General features: G+C 44.4%; 1 protein-coding gene across 1 annotated transcript in view; it reads right to left on the minus strand.

Moving 5' to 3' along the window:
* cacna1ea (calcium voltage-gated channel subunit alpha1 Ea) overlaps positions 1-15,894 on the minus strand; it is an 84,045-nt gene that overhangs the window by 32,510 nt on the left and 35,641 nt on the right. Inside the window, exons 7-17 of the mRNA XM_082956592.1 lie at positions 14,221-14,262; positions 13,222-13,311; positions 12,631-12,840; positions 12,263-12,375; positions 11,427-11,539; positions 10,989-11,120; positions 10,430-10,499; positions 2,246-2,363; positions 2,063-2,130; positions 1,860-1,951; positions 161-170 (exon numbers count right to left, since the gene is read on the minus strand). Coding sequence (XP_082812718.1) covers positions 161-170; positions 1,860-1,951; positions 2,063-2,130; positions 2,246-2,363; positions 10,430-10,499; positions 10,989-11,120; positions 11,427-11,539; positions 12,263-12,375; positions 12,631-12,840; positions 13,222-13,311; positions 14,221-14,262 — 1,058 coding nt within the window. The remainder of the gene's footprint in view (positions 1-160; positions 171-1,859; positions 1,952-2,062; positions 2,131-2,245; positions 2,364-10,429; positions 10,500-10,988; positions 11,121-11,426; positions 11,540-12,262; positions 12,376-12,630; positions 12,841-13,221; positions 13,312-14,220; positions 14,263-15,894) is intronic.

Genomic DNA, 15,894 nt, shown 5'->3' on the forward strand with positions numbered 1-15,894 from the left:
GACATGATGCAATGCTACCAAAGTTCAGAGTTTTCTCCAAACACAGATGCTGGAAAACCCTATGGTATTCAAATCTCATCAATGTGATTCGACAAGTGCCTGACCCTGAATATGTCATAAGGTACACTGCAAAACCCTGCACATATATCTATGCCTCAACCTGGGTGAACCTAGATGAAAAACCAACAACTTCAAGATACTCAGGCAAAAATCCTGCAGTTTGATATTTCCGCATAAGCAATTCATAGAACTGGTTATATTTGTAGCACGCATCACAGCTCTGCTAATCTTTACTCCTTCTGTACTAACGTATTGCCAAGGAGAACTAATGCCGCACAGCATGAGACCAAAATGTTTAATTATGAAACATTTTTAAATGATTTTTCCGTGCATGTGGTTTGAATGACCATGCAATATGCTGTTCATTGTCAACATGCGTACCATCTCTCTATGTTGCACCATGCCCAAGTACATGCACTTCCACCAGACAGACTGGGTGTCAGACCATTCATATAGGAAATCAATACCGTGGGCTTTGATGAAATAACATTACTTTATGACTCTTGTCTCTTATAACCCAACATGGCATGTCCAGATGAATGACTTCCTGACACTTGGTAATTCTTCTACTTACTCCAAAAACATAATGATTACAAAAAATCAGTCTTGTGAAAGTAAGGGTGACTAAGTACTGCAGTATATTTCTCGAATGGGAATGATATATTAATTTGGATGCCAGTAATGCTGTCTCTATGACAACGGTATAGGCTCATCCCTGCAGATACTGGGAAGCCTGCCGGTAGCCATGGTGACACACTGTTGAATTTAGAGAAAATTATAGAGGTACAAGTTAAAACAGACTTATAGACCTATCAGGAAGGGCATATCAATACATCTTTAGTTGTTCAGTTCAGTTGTTTCCAGAACATATTTTCAGCCATATAAACGTCATTATGAAGGGCACTACGACTGTCCGGGGCTCCATTATACAGCTCCAATTACAGTAGCCTGTACATAGATCAAACTGACTAAATCAACTATAATTTACCAGTAACACAAACTACACTAGGAACACCTGCTCATCCATGACATAGACTGACCAGGTGAATCCAGGTGAAAGCTATAATCCCTTATTGATGCAATACTGTTATATCCACTTCAATCAGTGTAGATGAAGGGGAGGAGACAGGTTAAAGAATGATTTTTAAGCCTCGAGACAATTGAGATGGATTGTGTATGTGTGCCATTCAGAGGGGGAATGGGCAAGACTAAATATTTAAGGGCCTTTAAACAGGGTATGGTAGTAGGTCCCAGGCGCACTGGTTAGAGTGTGTCAGGAACTGCAACGCTACTGGGTTTTTCACGCTCAACAGTTTCCCGTGTGTATCAAGAATGGTCCATCACCCAATGGACATCCAGCCAACTTGACACAACTGTGAGTCAAAGTGGGCCAGCATCCCTGTGGAACGCTTTTGACATCTTGTGATGAATTGAGGATGTTCTGCGGGAGTAAGAGGGTGCAACTCTATATTAGGAAGGTGTTCCTAATGTTTTGTACACTCAGTGTATAATCTAATCTAGTTAAAACCCAGGGCTCTAATGCATTACAAGGCAAATATCCCTGGCAACTTACAAAATTCCAATGCATAGCACGACATAACAAACATATCCCATAGTCAAACTGATTCCCTAAGGCTTTGTCAGCCTCAACCCCTCCCTTCCTTTAGTGTTGTCTGTGCTGCAGCAACAGCCTCTGGTGGGATTACACAGTGTTAGTACTGTTAGTTAGCAGTCTATTAGAGTCCTGAGGGAGACAGAGAGGAAGGGGAACAGGCAGCAGGGGTACACACACCACTTACTGTGAGGACATCAGGGAAGACATGGCCCCAACTTCCTTGGCTTTTTGGAGAGCATGTTTCTGATTGAAAGCAGCCTCTTCGTCCTCTTCGTCCTAGATATACGATTGCATAGAACAGAATAAATAATCACAGATGCCGTTGAGAGCGGGTATCATCTTCAATTATGGGAAGACTAGTGAATTGTTGAAAGGAGATTTTTTTACCTTGGTTAGTTCCTGGGCATTAGCCAGATTGTCCACAGCGATGGCCAAGAAGACATTCAGCAGTGTGTCTGGTCACACTCATGTCAAGGATCTACATGTCTGATCTACAAAATCCACACATCAGACATGTAGTCTAATCATATTGACAGTGTGACAAGTGATTTGCTAGCTGAGAAAGGATACAGTTACCAAAGAGTGTGAGCACAATGAAGTATATGGAGGACCACATTCCTGACTTCACTCCTCCCTGGGAGCGGATCCCATTGTACATCACCTCATTCCAGTCTTCTCCTGTCAGGATCTAGATATACAGTGCCTAGTGAAAGTCTACACACCCCTTGCACAGTCTTCAGAGTTTTCTGCCTTAAAAACGGATTACATTTGGGTTTTCTCATACAGATCTACACAACCTACTCCACATTTTCAAAGTGAAAAAAGGTTACAAAACATTTACCAAATTAATAAATAAACAAAAAAGCTAAGATGTGTTGATTGCGCATGTCTTGGCACCCCAGAGTTAATACTTGGTGGAAGCACCTTTGGCAGCCATTACAGTTGTTAATCATTTTGAATAAGATTTTACCAACCTCTTAGGGGAACATACAGTGCATTCGGAAAGTAGTCAGACCTCTTGATTTTTTCCACAATTTGTTATGTTACAGCCTTATTCTAATATGGATTAAATTAATATTTTTCCTCATCAATCAAATCAAAATTAAATCAAATGTATTTATATAGCCCTTCTTACATCAGCTGATATCTCAAAGTGCTGTACAGAAACACAGCCTAAAACCCCAAACAGCAAGTAATGCAGGTGTAGAAGCACGGTGGCTAGGAAAAACTCCCTAGAAAGACCAAAACCTAGGAAGAAACCTAGAGAGGAACCAGGCTATGAGGGGTGGCTTCTGGCTGTGCCGGGTGGAGATTATAACAGAACATGGCCAAGATGTTCAAATGTTCATAAATGACCAGCATGGTCAAATAATAATAATCACAGTAGTGTGCAACAAGGGTGCAACAAGTCAGCACTTCAAGAGTAAATGTCAGTTGGCTTTTCATAACCGATCATTGAGAGTATCTCTACCGCTCCTGCTGTCTCTAGAGAGTTGAAAACAGCAGGTCTGGGACAGATAGCACGTCCTGTGAACAGGTCAGGGTTCCATGGCCGCAGGCAGAACCGTTGAAACTGGAGCAGCAGCACGGCCAGGTGGACTGGGGACAGCAAGGAGTCATCATGCCAGGTTGTCCTGAGGCATGGTCCTAGGGCTCAGGTACTCCGAGAGAGAGAAAGAAAGAAAGAAAGAGAGAAAGAGAGAATTAGAGAGAGCATACTTAAATTCACACAGGACACCGGATATGACAGGAGAAATACTCCAGATATAACAGACTGACCCTAGCCCCCCGACACATAAACTACTGCAGCATAAATACTGGAGGCTGAGACAGGAGGGGTCAGGAGACACTGTGGCCCCATCCGATGATACCCCCGGACAGGGCCAAACAGGCAGGATATAACCCCACCCACTTTGCCAAAGCACAGCCCCCACACCACTAGAGGGATATCTTCAACCACGAACTTACCATCCTGAGACAAGGCCGAGTATAGCCCACAAAGATCTCCACCACGGCACAACCCAAGGGGGGGTGCCAACCCAGACAGGAAGACCGGTGCGTTTCACCCACTCAAGAAACGCACCCCTCCTAGGGACGGCATGGAAGAACACCAAGTAAGCCAGTGACTCAGCCCCTGTAATAGGGTTAGAGGCAGAGAATCCCAGTGGAGAGAGGGGAAACGGCCAGGCAGAGACAGCAAGGGCGGTTCGTTGCTCCAGAGCCTTTCCGTTCACCTTCACACTCCTGGGCCAGACTACACTCAATCATAGGACCTACTGAAGAGATGAGTATTCAGTAAAGACTTAAAGGTTGAGACCGAGTCTGCGTCTCTCACATGGGTAGGCAGACCATTCCATAAAAATGGAGCTCTATAGGAGAAAGCCCTGCCTCCAGCTGTTTGCTTAGAAATTCTAGGGACAATAAGGAGGCCTGTGTCTTGTGACCGTAGCGTACGTGTAGGTATGTACGGCAGGACCAAATCGGAAGATAGGTAGGAGCAAGCCCATGTAATGCTTTGTAGGTTAGCAGTAAAACCTTGAAATCAGCCCTTGCCTTAACAGTAAGCCAGTGTAGGGAGGCTAGCACTGGAGTAATATGATCACATTTTTTGGTTCTAGTCAGGATTCTAGCAGCCGTATTTAGCACTAACTGAAGATTATTTAGTGCTTTATCCGCTTTGTGATTGTCTCCACCCCACTCCAGGTGTCGCCCATCTTCCCCATTATCCCCTGTGTATTTATACCTGTGTTCTCTGTTTGTCTGTTGCCAGTTCGTTTTGTTTTGTCAAGCCTACCAGCGGTTTTCCCTCTGCTCCTGTCTCTCGATTGTTCCTGTTTCCTAGTTTTCCCGCTGTTGACCATTCTGCCTGCCCTGACCCTGAGCCTGCCTGCCGTCTTGTACCTTTTCCCTGCCTTTTACCTGCCCCTGTTGGATTAATAAACTGTTGTTACTTCGACGTTGTCTGCATCTAGGTCTTACCTGAAACATGATACTACGAACTGGCCATGACTGACCCAGCAGACTCGGACCAGCTGCGCAACCCAATCTCCTCCCAAGGAGCCACCATTGATAGGCACAAGGAATTGCTTCATGGCCTTATGGAGGGGGTCCACACCTTGGCCGAACGCCATGACTGGGCGTTGGACATCTTGCTGGAGCAATTCCGCGGGTTGGCTGAGAGGCAGCCTCCTATGACGGTAACCTCACAGCCCCTCAGTAACTCAGTGGTTAGCAGCGTCGCCTCACCGGTCACTCCGCCTTCCCGGGAGCCTATTTACCTCCCCCGGAATGCTTCAATGGAGAGCCGGGCACCTGTCAGGCATTTATAGCTCAATGTGCCCTCATCTTCGAGCTTCAGCCCTCCTCTTTCCCCTCGGACCGCTCTAAGATAGCGTACCTTATCATGCTGATGTCCGGGACGGCGCTCACCTGATGTTCGGGACGGCGCTCACCAGGTGTCTCCCATCTCCCCTCATTATCCCATGTGTATTTATACCTGTGTTCTCTGTCTGTTGCAAGTTTGTTTTGAAACGTGATACATACCTCATAATGACAAAGTGAAAACAGGTTTGTAGAATTTTTGGCAAAAGTATAAAAAAAACAGACATACCTCATTTACATACAGTAAGTATTCAGACTATTGCTATGAGACCTGAAATTGAGCTCAGGTGCATCCTGTTTCCATTAATCATCCTTGAGATGTTTCTTCAACTTGATTGGAGTCCATCTGTGGTAAATTCAATTGATTGGACATGATTTGGAAAGGTGCGCACCTGTCTATATAAAGTCCCACAGTTGACAGTGCATTTTGAGCAAAAACCAAGCCATGAGGTCGAAGGAAATGTCTGTAGAGCTCCGAGACAGGGTTGTGTCGAGGCACAGATCTGGGGAGGGGTACCAAGACATTTCTGCAGCATTGAAGGTCCCCAAGAACACAGTAGCCTCCATCATTTGTAAATGGAAAAAGTTTGGATCCACCAAGACTCTTGCTAGAGCTGGCTGCCTGGCCAAACTGAGCAATCGGGGGACAAGGGCCTTGGTCAGGAAGGTGACCACGAACCTGATGGTCACTCTGACAGAGATCCAGAGTTCCTCTGTGGAGATGGGAGAACGTTCCAGAAGGATAACCATCTCTCCAGCACTCCACCAATCAGGCCTTTATGGTAGTTGCCAGACGGAAGCCACTCCTCAGTAAAAGGCACATGACAGCCCGCTTGGAGTTTGCCAAAAGGACTTTCAGACCATGAGAAACAAGATTCTCTGGTCTGATGAAACCAAGATTGAACTCTTTGGCCTGAATGCCAAGCTTCACGTCTGGATGAAACCTGGCACGATCCCTACGGTGAAGCATTGTGTTGGCAGAATCATACTATGGGAATGTTTTCAGCGGCAGGGACTGGGAGACTAGTCAGGATCGACGGAGAGATGAACGGAGCAAAGTACAGAGAGATCCTTGATGAAAACCTGCTCCAGAACTCCCAGGACCTCAGACAGGGGTGAAGGTTCACCTTCCAACATGACAACGACCCTAAGCACACAGCCAAGACAACGTAGGAGTGGCTTCGGGACTCTGTCTCTGTCCCGAAGCCACTCCTATGTTGTCTTGACTGTGAACCTTCGCCTCAGTCTGAGGTCCTGAGCGTTCTGGAGCAGGTTTTCAATAATTGATGGACAACAATATTCAAACTTTGTCTCTGATTTTCAGGCAAATTTGACTAAGGCTGGACCAATCAGGAACACTCAACACCTATTGGAAAGCCACTCTGGTGTGTCTTTGGCATTTACATTTCTGTAATTGTCCCATTGAAAAACACAACTATCTCAGGGTAAGGTTTTCAGAAGACTGAAGAGGGTTTTCCTCTAACTTTTTACCTGGGATTTGCTCCTTTCATTATTATGTTGATCCTGACAGACTCCCTAGTCCCTTCCGGATGCTGCCTCCACAATACTTGAAAATACAGAGGGTTTTACTCTGTTGTGATCTATTGGATTCAACCCAAACCTGTAGTTTTAAATGTAGTCCAAAATGTTAATTTATTTAACGTGTTGTCTTGCAGTATTACTCAACGGCCTTGTTTCAAACCGAATGGATGATTTGGATAGGCTTTTTAACAGTCTTTTTTCTTTCCACTTTGTCACACAGGCCAGTAATAGGGAGTGAATGCAATGTTGTTAATCCTCTGTATTTTCAAGTATTGTGGTGGCAGCATCATGTTATGGGTATGCTTGTCATCGGCAGGGACTGGGGAGTTTGTCAGGATCAAAATAAATATCCCAGGTAAAAACCCACCGTAGTCTTCTGAAAACCTTACCCTTGGATAGAGTTTCTGTGGGACAGTAACACAAATGTTTATGCCAAAGACATATCAGAATGTCTTATCAAGAGATGTTGAATGTTCCTGAATGGTCCAGTCTCAGTCCTGACTTAAATCTTCTTAAAAATCAGAGACAAGGTATTTTGTCCAATGTAAATTGTCGGGTGGCGATTTTTATGAATTGTTCAGCAGTCAAATGGCTTGGGGGTAGAAGCTGTTGAGGAGCCTTTGGTGACTGGAGGAGTCACTTGGGTGACTGGAGTCTCTGACAATGTTATGGGCTTTCCACTGACACCGCCTAGCATATAGGTCCTGGATGGCAGGAAGCTTGGCCCCAGTGATGTACTGGGCAGTTCACACTACCCTCTGTAGCGCCTTACGGTCAGATGCCAAGCAGTTGCCATACCAGGTGGTGATGCAACTGGTCTAGGATGCTCTTGATGGTGCAGCTGTAGAACCTTTTGAGGATCTGGGGACCCGTGCCAAATCGTCTCCTGAGGGGGAAAAGGTTTTGTCGTGCCTTCTTCACGACTGTCTTGGTATGTTTGGACCATGATAGTTCGTTGGTGATGTGGACACCAAGGAACTTGAAACTCTCGACCCGCTCCACTACAGCCCCGTCGATGTTTATGGGGGCCTGTCCGGCCCGCCTTTTTCCTGTATTCCACAATCATCTCCTTTGTATTGCTCACATTGAGGCAGAGGTTGTTGTCCTGGCTCCACACTACCAGTTCTCTGACCTCCTCCCTATAGGCCGTCTCATCATTGTCGGTGATCAGGCCTACCACTGTTGTGTCGTCAGCAAACTTAATGATGGTGTTGGAGTCGTGTTTGGCCACGCAGTTGTGGGTGAACAGGGAATACAGGAGGGGACTAAGTACACACCCCTGAGGGGCCCCAGTGTTAAGGATCAGCGTGGCAGATGTGTTGTTGCCTACTCTTACCACCTGGGGGCGGCCCGTCAGGAAGTACAGGATCCAGGTGCAGAGGTAGGTGTTTAGTCCCAGAGTCCTTAGCTTAGTGATGAGCTTCATGGGCACTATGGTGATGAATGCTGAGCTGTAGTCGATGAACAACATTCTCACATAGGTGTTCCTTTTGTCCAGGTGAGAAAGGGCGGTGTGGAGTGCGATTGAGATTGCGTCATCTGTGGATCTGTTGGGGCGGTACGTGAATTGTAGTGGGTCTAGGGTGTCCTGGAGGATGCTGTTGATGTTAGCCAGCCTTTCAAAGCACTTCATGGCTACCGACGTGAGTGCCACGGGGCGGTAATCATTTAGGCAGGTTACCTTCGCTTCCTTGGGCACAGAGACTATGGTGGTCTGCTTGAAACATGTAGGTATTACAGACTCGGTCAGGGAGAGGTTGAAAATGTCGGTGAAGACACTTGACAGTTGGTCCGCGCATGCTTTGAGTACACGTCCTGGTAATCCGTTTGGCCCAGCGGCTTTGTGAATGTTGACCGGTTTAAAGTTTTTGTTTATATCGGCTACCGAGAGCGTTATCACACATTCATCCAGAACAGCTGGTGCTCTCGTGCATGCTTCAGTGTTGCTTGCCTCAAAGCGAGCATAAAAAGCATTTAGCTCGTCTGGTAGGCTCGCGTCACTGGGCAGCTTGCGTTTGGGTTTCCCTTTGTAGTCCGTAATAGTTTTCAAGCCCTGCCACATCCGACGAGCATCAGAGCCGGTGTAGTAGGATTCAATACTAATCCTGTATTGACGCTTTGCTTGTTTGATGGTTCGTCTGAGGGAATAGCGAGATTTCTTATAAGCATCCAGATTAGTCTCCCGCTCCTTGAAAGCGGCAGCTCTAGCCTTTAGCTTGATGCAGATGTTGCCTGTAGTCCATGCCTTCTGGTTGGGATATGTACGTACAGTCACTGTGGGGATGACGTCATCGATGCACTTATTGATGAAGCCGATGACTGAGGTGGTGTATTCCTCAATGCCATTGGATGAATCCCGGAACATATTCCAGTCTGTGCTAGCAAAACAGTCCTGTAGTGTAGCATCCGCGTCATCTGACCACTTCCGTATTGAGCGAGTCACTGGTACATCCTGCTTTAGTTTTTGCTTGTAAGCAGGAATCAGGAGGATAGAATTGTGGTCAGATTTGCCAAATTGAGGGCGGGGGAGAGCTTTGTATGCATCTCTGTGTGTGGAGTAAAGGTGGTCTATGATTTTTTTCCCCCCCTGGTTGCACATGTAACATGCTGGTAAAAATTTGGTAAAACTGATTTGTTTGCCTGCATTAAAGTCCCCGGACACTAGGAGCGCCGCTTCTGGGTGAGCATTTTCTTCTTTGCTTATGGCCTTATAGAGTAGGTTGAGAGCGGTCTTAGTGCCAGCTTTGCTTTGTGGTGGTAAATAGACGGCTACGAATAATACAGATGAGAACTCTCTTGGTAGATAGTGTGGTTGATAGCTTATCATAAGGTACTCTACCTCAGGCGAGCAATAACTCGAGACTTCTTTAATATTAGACATCGCGCACCAGCTGTTATTGACAAAAAGACACACACACCCACCCCTCGTCTTCCTAGAGGTAGGGTCTCTGTTCTGCCGGTGCATGGAAAATCCCACCAGCTCTATATTGTCCGTTTCTTCTTTCAGCTACGTCTCGGTGAAACATAAGATGTTACAGTTTTTAATGTCCTGTTGGTAGGATAATCTTAATAGTAGGTACTATTGCACGTTAGCAAGGAGAATGGAAGGCAATCCGAGTTTATTCGCTTGCCTCCGGCTTCTCAGAAGGATCCCCAATCTGCATCCCCTTTTCCGGCGTCTTTTCTTCACGCAAAAGGCATGGATCTGGGCCTGTTCCAGTGAAAGCAGGATATCCTTCTCGACGGACTCGTTAAAGGAAGAAGTTTCTTCCAGTCCGGTGAGCAATCGCTTTTCTGATGTCCAGAAGTTATTTTTGGCCATAAGATACGGTAGCAGCAACATTATGTACACAATAAGTGAAAAAATAAGTTACACAAAATGCAAAAAAAGAACATAATTGCACAATTGTTTGGGAGAATGTAAAACATCAGCTATGTTCTTCGGCGCCATCTTGTGCAATGTTGGTAGAGTTGTGCAAGGTTGGTAGAATCTTATTTAGAATTATTCACAGCTGTAATGGCTGCCAAAGGTGCTTCCACCAAGTTTTAACTCTGGGGTGTGAAGACGCACAATCAATACATGTTAATTTTTTACATTATAGGACAGCAAAATGTTAAGATTGTGCAAGGGGTGTGTAGAATTTCACTAGCGACTGGAAATACCACATACTGTATCACAGGATTCTCTCACAAGATACAGAGTAGATCATCTGTAAATTCATGACAATCCAAATATTTATATGGACTCTAAGATTTCCACATGCAAAGCTTTGTTACCTGAATCAAAAACACAAAACTTTACTCAATCAAAACAATTGAATTGGGCCAGACCTGAAAGACAGTCATGATGGCAGCAGGAAATGTGTCAAAGTTTGTAGGAGTGTAGTCTTCAAAGATGAACCTGCATAGAAAGATAAGGACAGAGAGGACATCAAGTTGAGCCAGGATTTTAAAAGATGTTTTTCCCAGAGAGAGAAAACATTTTATTTTTCTCGGTAATAGAGGGGGGACTTTTTTTTCCCTAAGTCTGTTTTCTTTTCTGTATTCCAGTGACCAGGCAACATACGTCTCCGGCATGCACTGCATTCATTGAAGTGACAGTTTCCCAGAAATTGTCCTTTATCCGTGGGAACATAGCGGCACAACAGCTAAGACTTGATGTGTGACAGAATCTTCTTGGGAAAGACTGAGCCCTGTCAGGGTGTTTTTACATTGCCACAGGGGATGAAAATGTCCTCTGTAATATCAAATGTCACAAGGAGAAGGTCATGATGACACAAATCAAACAATCAGTTGTACTACATCCACTTTGATTACATTGACTGCCAATGTCCATCATAGTTTATGATGAGATCTGACAGACGGGCAGTAGTAGTTCGTGGTACTGTACCTGCCACCGAATAGCTGCATGCCCAGCAGAGCAAAGACCAGGATGAAGAGGAAGAGGAGGAAGATGAGGCTGATGATGGACTTCATAGAATTCATCAGGGATACCACCAGGTTCCTCAGCGACGCCCAGTACCTGTCAATCACAACCAACCGGGGGCGGGATTGGTTGCATTTGAAATCCGTCGAAATAAGAGACAAATCACTTAATTAACAGTGTCTAAATGTTGCTATTGTGAGGGTTTTCAATTATTTGTAGCCAGCCTGGAAATGAACATACATATCTGCATATCCTATCCCTAGCAGGAGGCTACAAATATCACACTGACGTGACACCCAGCATCTTCATAATGTAGGACATTGATAGCTAGGTGCCAGTGCATTGCCTCACTGCATACTGCAGGAAGAATGCTATAAACCAATGAGGAGGCCTTGGACTAACTTGGTGATCTTGAATATCCTCAGCAGACGGAGAGCGCGCAGCACACTGATGCCAAAGGACATGTCAGGCCTGAAGAACCCCCACATCACCTCAAAGATGCTGCCCACTATCACCTGTTAACAGAGCCATAAACAGCATAGTCACCAGATGTACCAGCACACCAACAGAAGCCTTTAATTAACATACAGTAAGTATACAGAGAGACAAAGATGAAGGATGTCCGTTCACAGCTGAGTGCAGAGGTGACAGAAACAGAATAGGGACATTTACTGCACTTCATTAACTAAGTTACACCCATCAGTGTCACTTTCATTAAAAAGTGTTTAAAGGTGCAATCCGTTGTTGAAAAATGAACAAAGCAGACACCCCACATCAGTTTTGGCAAAGATTCTGAGGGATGGATCTGGAGAAATGTAACCACTCATTCAAAGACAGAGCGATTGATGCAAGGACTGACCATCCAAGATGTCACAATTCTTGTTTTAAGCACATTTTGAGGATATACAGTGTTTGTTTATATGTACAATGTTTACAGACGGAGTAAAAAAAGTTTATATATTTGGTTCTGATGGGGTACAACAGTTGAACTAAGCTCATGTTGCATTTATATTCTTCAAGAATCAATGAGTATATATAATGAATTTATAAGTCTTAAAATGGAAGCAGCAACTGCGGATTGCCCCTTTAAGTCACTGTCCAATGTTTTAAGTAAAGCATTTCCTCTCTCTCCCTCGTACTGGGGGCAATGTTATAATCTATAGTATGTCCCTGTCTTTCCATCTGGCATGGGGTCTCCATGTTGGTTAGAGATGAGGCAGAGAAATAAAGGGACTTACGCCGCAGTCGAAGCGGTTGAAGGCGGAGTGGAAGTAGAGTCTGGGTCCCAGGCTGTACATCTTTAAACACATCTCAGTGAGAAACAGACCCAGGAAGAGAAACTCTGCATAGTCTGAAATGCAGACAACAACAGCAACAGCAAAACTCATAAACACAGCAGAAAACAATAATCTCAAAGATTAATGTCACTTGACTTGATTTATTTTGGATGGAGATGATGGTACGTGTGTGTGTGTGTGTGTGTGTGTGTGTGTGTGTGTGTGTGTGTGTGTGTGTGTGTGTGTGTGTGTGTGTGTGTGTGTGTGTGTGTGTGTGTGTGTGTGTGTGTGTGTGTGTGTGTGTGTGTGTAAGTGTAAGTGTGACTTACAGAGGAACACAGACAGCCAGCGGGGCTGGTTGTGATGGACGATGGCTACACAGAGTGTGTTGAGGGCCACCAGGCCCAGTACGGTCCAGTAGAAGGTGTGTGTCTTCACCATGCGGCGGATAGAGATACGCAGCAGACGCTCCTTCCGCTTGAAATAAGCCGTGGGTCCTCTCTTAGCACTCCTGATGCTGGCTCTGGTCATCGGGATGCCTGGAGGGGACAGCCCATTTAAGATCATTACTAAAATCCCCCTAGTAGTACAATCCCAAATAGACAGTATATTTTAGATCTCTCCTCTATCAAATGTTTCACTTGCACAATAGATACAATTTCTCCAACAGGAAAACAAAGAACCAAAGGCCTTCTCATCCATTTAGCTTAGCCACTGACTGTAACATGTAATGATGGCTGGAACTGATGAGCTGCCATTTCCAGTTTTATTCCCAATACGACAATGACAATCTCCTCCTCTGTAATTACAGAGTCTAATACGGAGGGGGTGCCTGTTTCCTGATGGCAGATCATTCAACCATTTGGGATGTTAGCTACAACATACTGCTCTTTTCAGTGGCTTCACACACACACACTCACCCACAGAAGAGATGTCACCGTACTGCTCGTCCTCTGGGCCCCGATGAACGGCATCCACCCCTCTCCTCTTGATGGTGGCCCTCTTCAGCACTGCAGCCAAATGTTTCACATTGTCACCCCGCAGAAAGCCCACACAAAACACAACGTTTCTGACACTCCAACACAGACAACATGTCATGAGACACACAAGTAGATATACAAGATCATGAGGGCATTACTAACAAGATGAGAAGAGAATGGTGAAAATAATAAACGCATTTACATGCCACTGTGTTTGGTGCTTTGGGTATTGTAAAACAAGAGTACAAACATATGCATTTAGTACACATGTGAAACAGATTACAGCAACATGGTGTTATTAAAATATGCATATATTGTTATTACTGTATGATGAACCCAACTTAAATGCAACTAATCGTTGTTGTTGTTGGTTCTATTATCTGGGCTATAACCCACACTCACATTAAGTTTGAGACAGTATCATACCATATCATTCTAAAGAGCTGTATTGATGCACACATATAATTTTATATGTGCCTGATGCGGAAAATACCACTAATTATCAGGGTGAGTTGAGCTCTTCCTCCAGCCAACCCTCGTACACCCCCACCACCTTTTGGTTAGAATCTCATTTATTTATTAATATTTACCTAGACTTTCCCCCTTTTAATAAGCCAGTGAACCAATAGTGTTTGCACGAGGCACACACTGGCTGACACCCAGACATTTAATTTCAGTTGCTATGGCAACACTGGCGCACTCTCTCAAAGCTATTACATCTTCTGAATTTGTTTCCACTGGAACAGCTGGAACTTTTTACGGCTACTTTTGGTTCGCTTGTGCCAAATTAAATGTTGGAAGTTCAGAATGGCTCGTGGTTTATTTGTAAGTGTGGTTTGTGGAACAATAGCTGGCTTTATTTAAATGTTCATGTCAGACTGAGTTGTTGAAAAGGAACAAAAGGTGGCAAGGAAGTGTAGAATAGAAGTTGTTCCTCACCATGGTTACCGCCTGTATTCCATTCAGACAGCCTCTTGGGAGCTGTCAATCAACATTTAATAAAAACGATTTGTTTGTTTGTTTGTTGGGGGGAAAAAAATCATGCTTCACTTGATAGGGTCATAGCTTTGTGTAAAGGTTTGTCTTGTAGGTTTAAAAGTCCATATTGATATTGAGGTAGCAGAGATGATTATTTTGGGGGTACAGCATGCATGGTCCTCAATAATCCTAACCAAAGTTGTTTTTGAAGTGAACCACACCAGAAGCAACAACAATGGTATTTTAGGTATAGCTATTCTTGTGAAGATTTGCTTCGAAATATGTCTTTGGAATAGATATACAGTGCCAGTCAAAAGTTTGGACACACCTACTCATTCAATGGTTTTTATTTATTTTTACTATTTTCTACATTGTAGAATAATAGTGAAGCCATCAAAACGATGAAATAACACATATGGAATCATGTAGTAACCAAAAAAGTGTTAAACAAATCAAAATATATTTTATATTTGAGATTCTTCAAAGTAGCCACCCTTTGCCTTGATGCAGCTTTGCATAGTTTTGATGTCTTCAATATTATTATACAATGTATTTATAATCTTCAAGAATTTTGCAAACTCTTGGCATTCTCTCAACCGGCTTCACCTGGAATGTTTTTCCAACAGTTGTGCTTTTCCAACAGTCGTGAAGGAGTTCCCACATATGCTGAGCACTTGTTGGTTGCTTTTCCTTCACTCTGCGGTCCAACTCATCCCAAACCATCTCAACTGAGTTGAGGTTGGGTGACTGTGGAGGCCAGGTCATCTGATGCAAATAACCCTTACACAGCCTGGAGGTGTGTTGGGTCATTGTCCTGTTGAAAAACAAATGCTAGTCCCACTAAGTGCAAACCAGATGGGATGGTGTATCACTGAAGAATGCTGTGGTAGCCATGCTGGTTAAGTGTGCCTTGAATTCTAAACAGATCACAGACAGTGTCACCAGCAAATCACCCCCACACCATCACACCTCCTCCTCCATGCTTCACGTTGGGAACCACACGTGAGGAGATCATCCGTTCACCTACTCTGCGTCTCACAAAGACACTGTGGTTGGAACCAAAAATCGCAAAATTTGACTCATCAGACCAAAGGACAGATTTCCACTGGTCTAATGTCCATTGCTCGTGTTTCTTGGCCCAAGCAATTATCTTCTTCTTATCAGTGTCCTTTAGTAATGGTTTCCTTGCAGCAATTTGACCATGAAGGCCTGATTCACGCAGTCTCCTCTGAACAGTTGATGTCGAGATGTGTCTGTTCCTTGAACTCTGTGAAGCATTTATTTGGGATGCAATTTCTGAGGCTGGTAACTCTAATGTATCCTCTGCAGCAGAGGTAACTCTGGGTCTTCCTTTCCTGTGGCGGTCCTCATGAGAGCCAGTTTCATCATAGCGCTTGATGGTTTTTGTGACTGCACTTGAAGAAACTTTCAAAATTCTAGAAATTTTCCGGATTGACTGACCATGTCTTAAAGTAATGATGGACTGTTGTTTCTCTTTGCTTATTTGAGCTGTTCTTGCCATGATATGGATTTGTTTTTTTACCAAATAGGGCTATCTTCTGTATACCACCCCTACCTTGTCACAACACAACTGATTGGCTCAAACGCATAAAGAAGGAAAGAAATTCCACAAAT

Source organism: Salmo salar, chromosome 10 (assembly GCF_965601325.2).
Source record: "Salmo salar chromosome 10, fSalSal1, whole genome shotgun sequence".
NCBI lineage: Eukaryota > Metazoa > Chordata > Actinopteri > Salmoniformes > Salmonidae > Salmo > Salmo salar.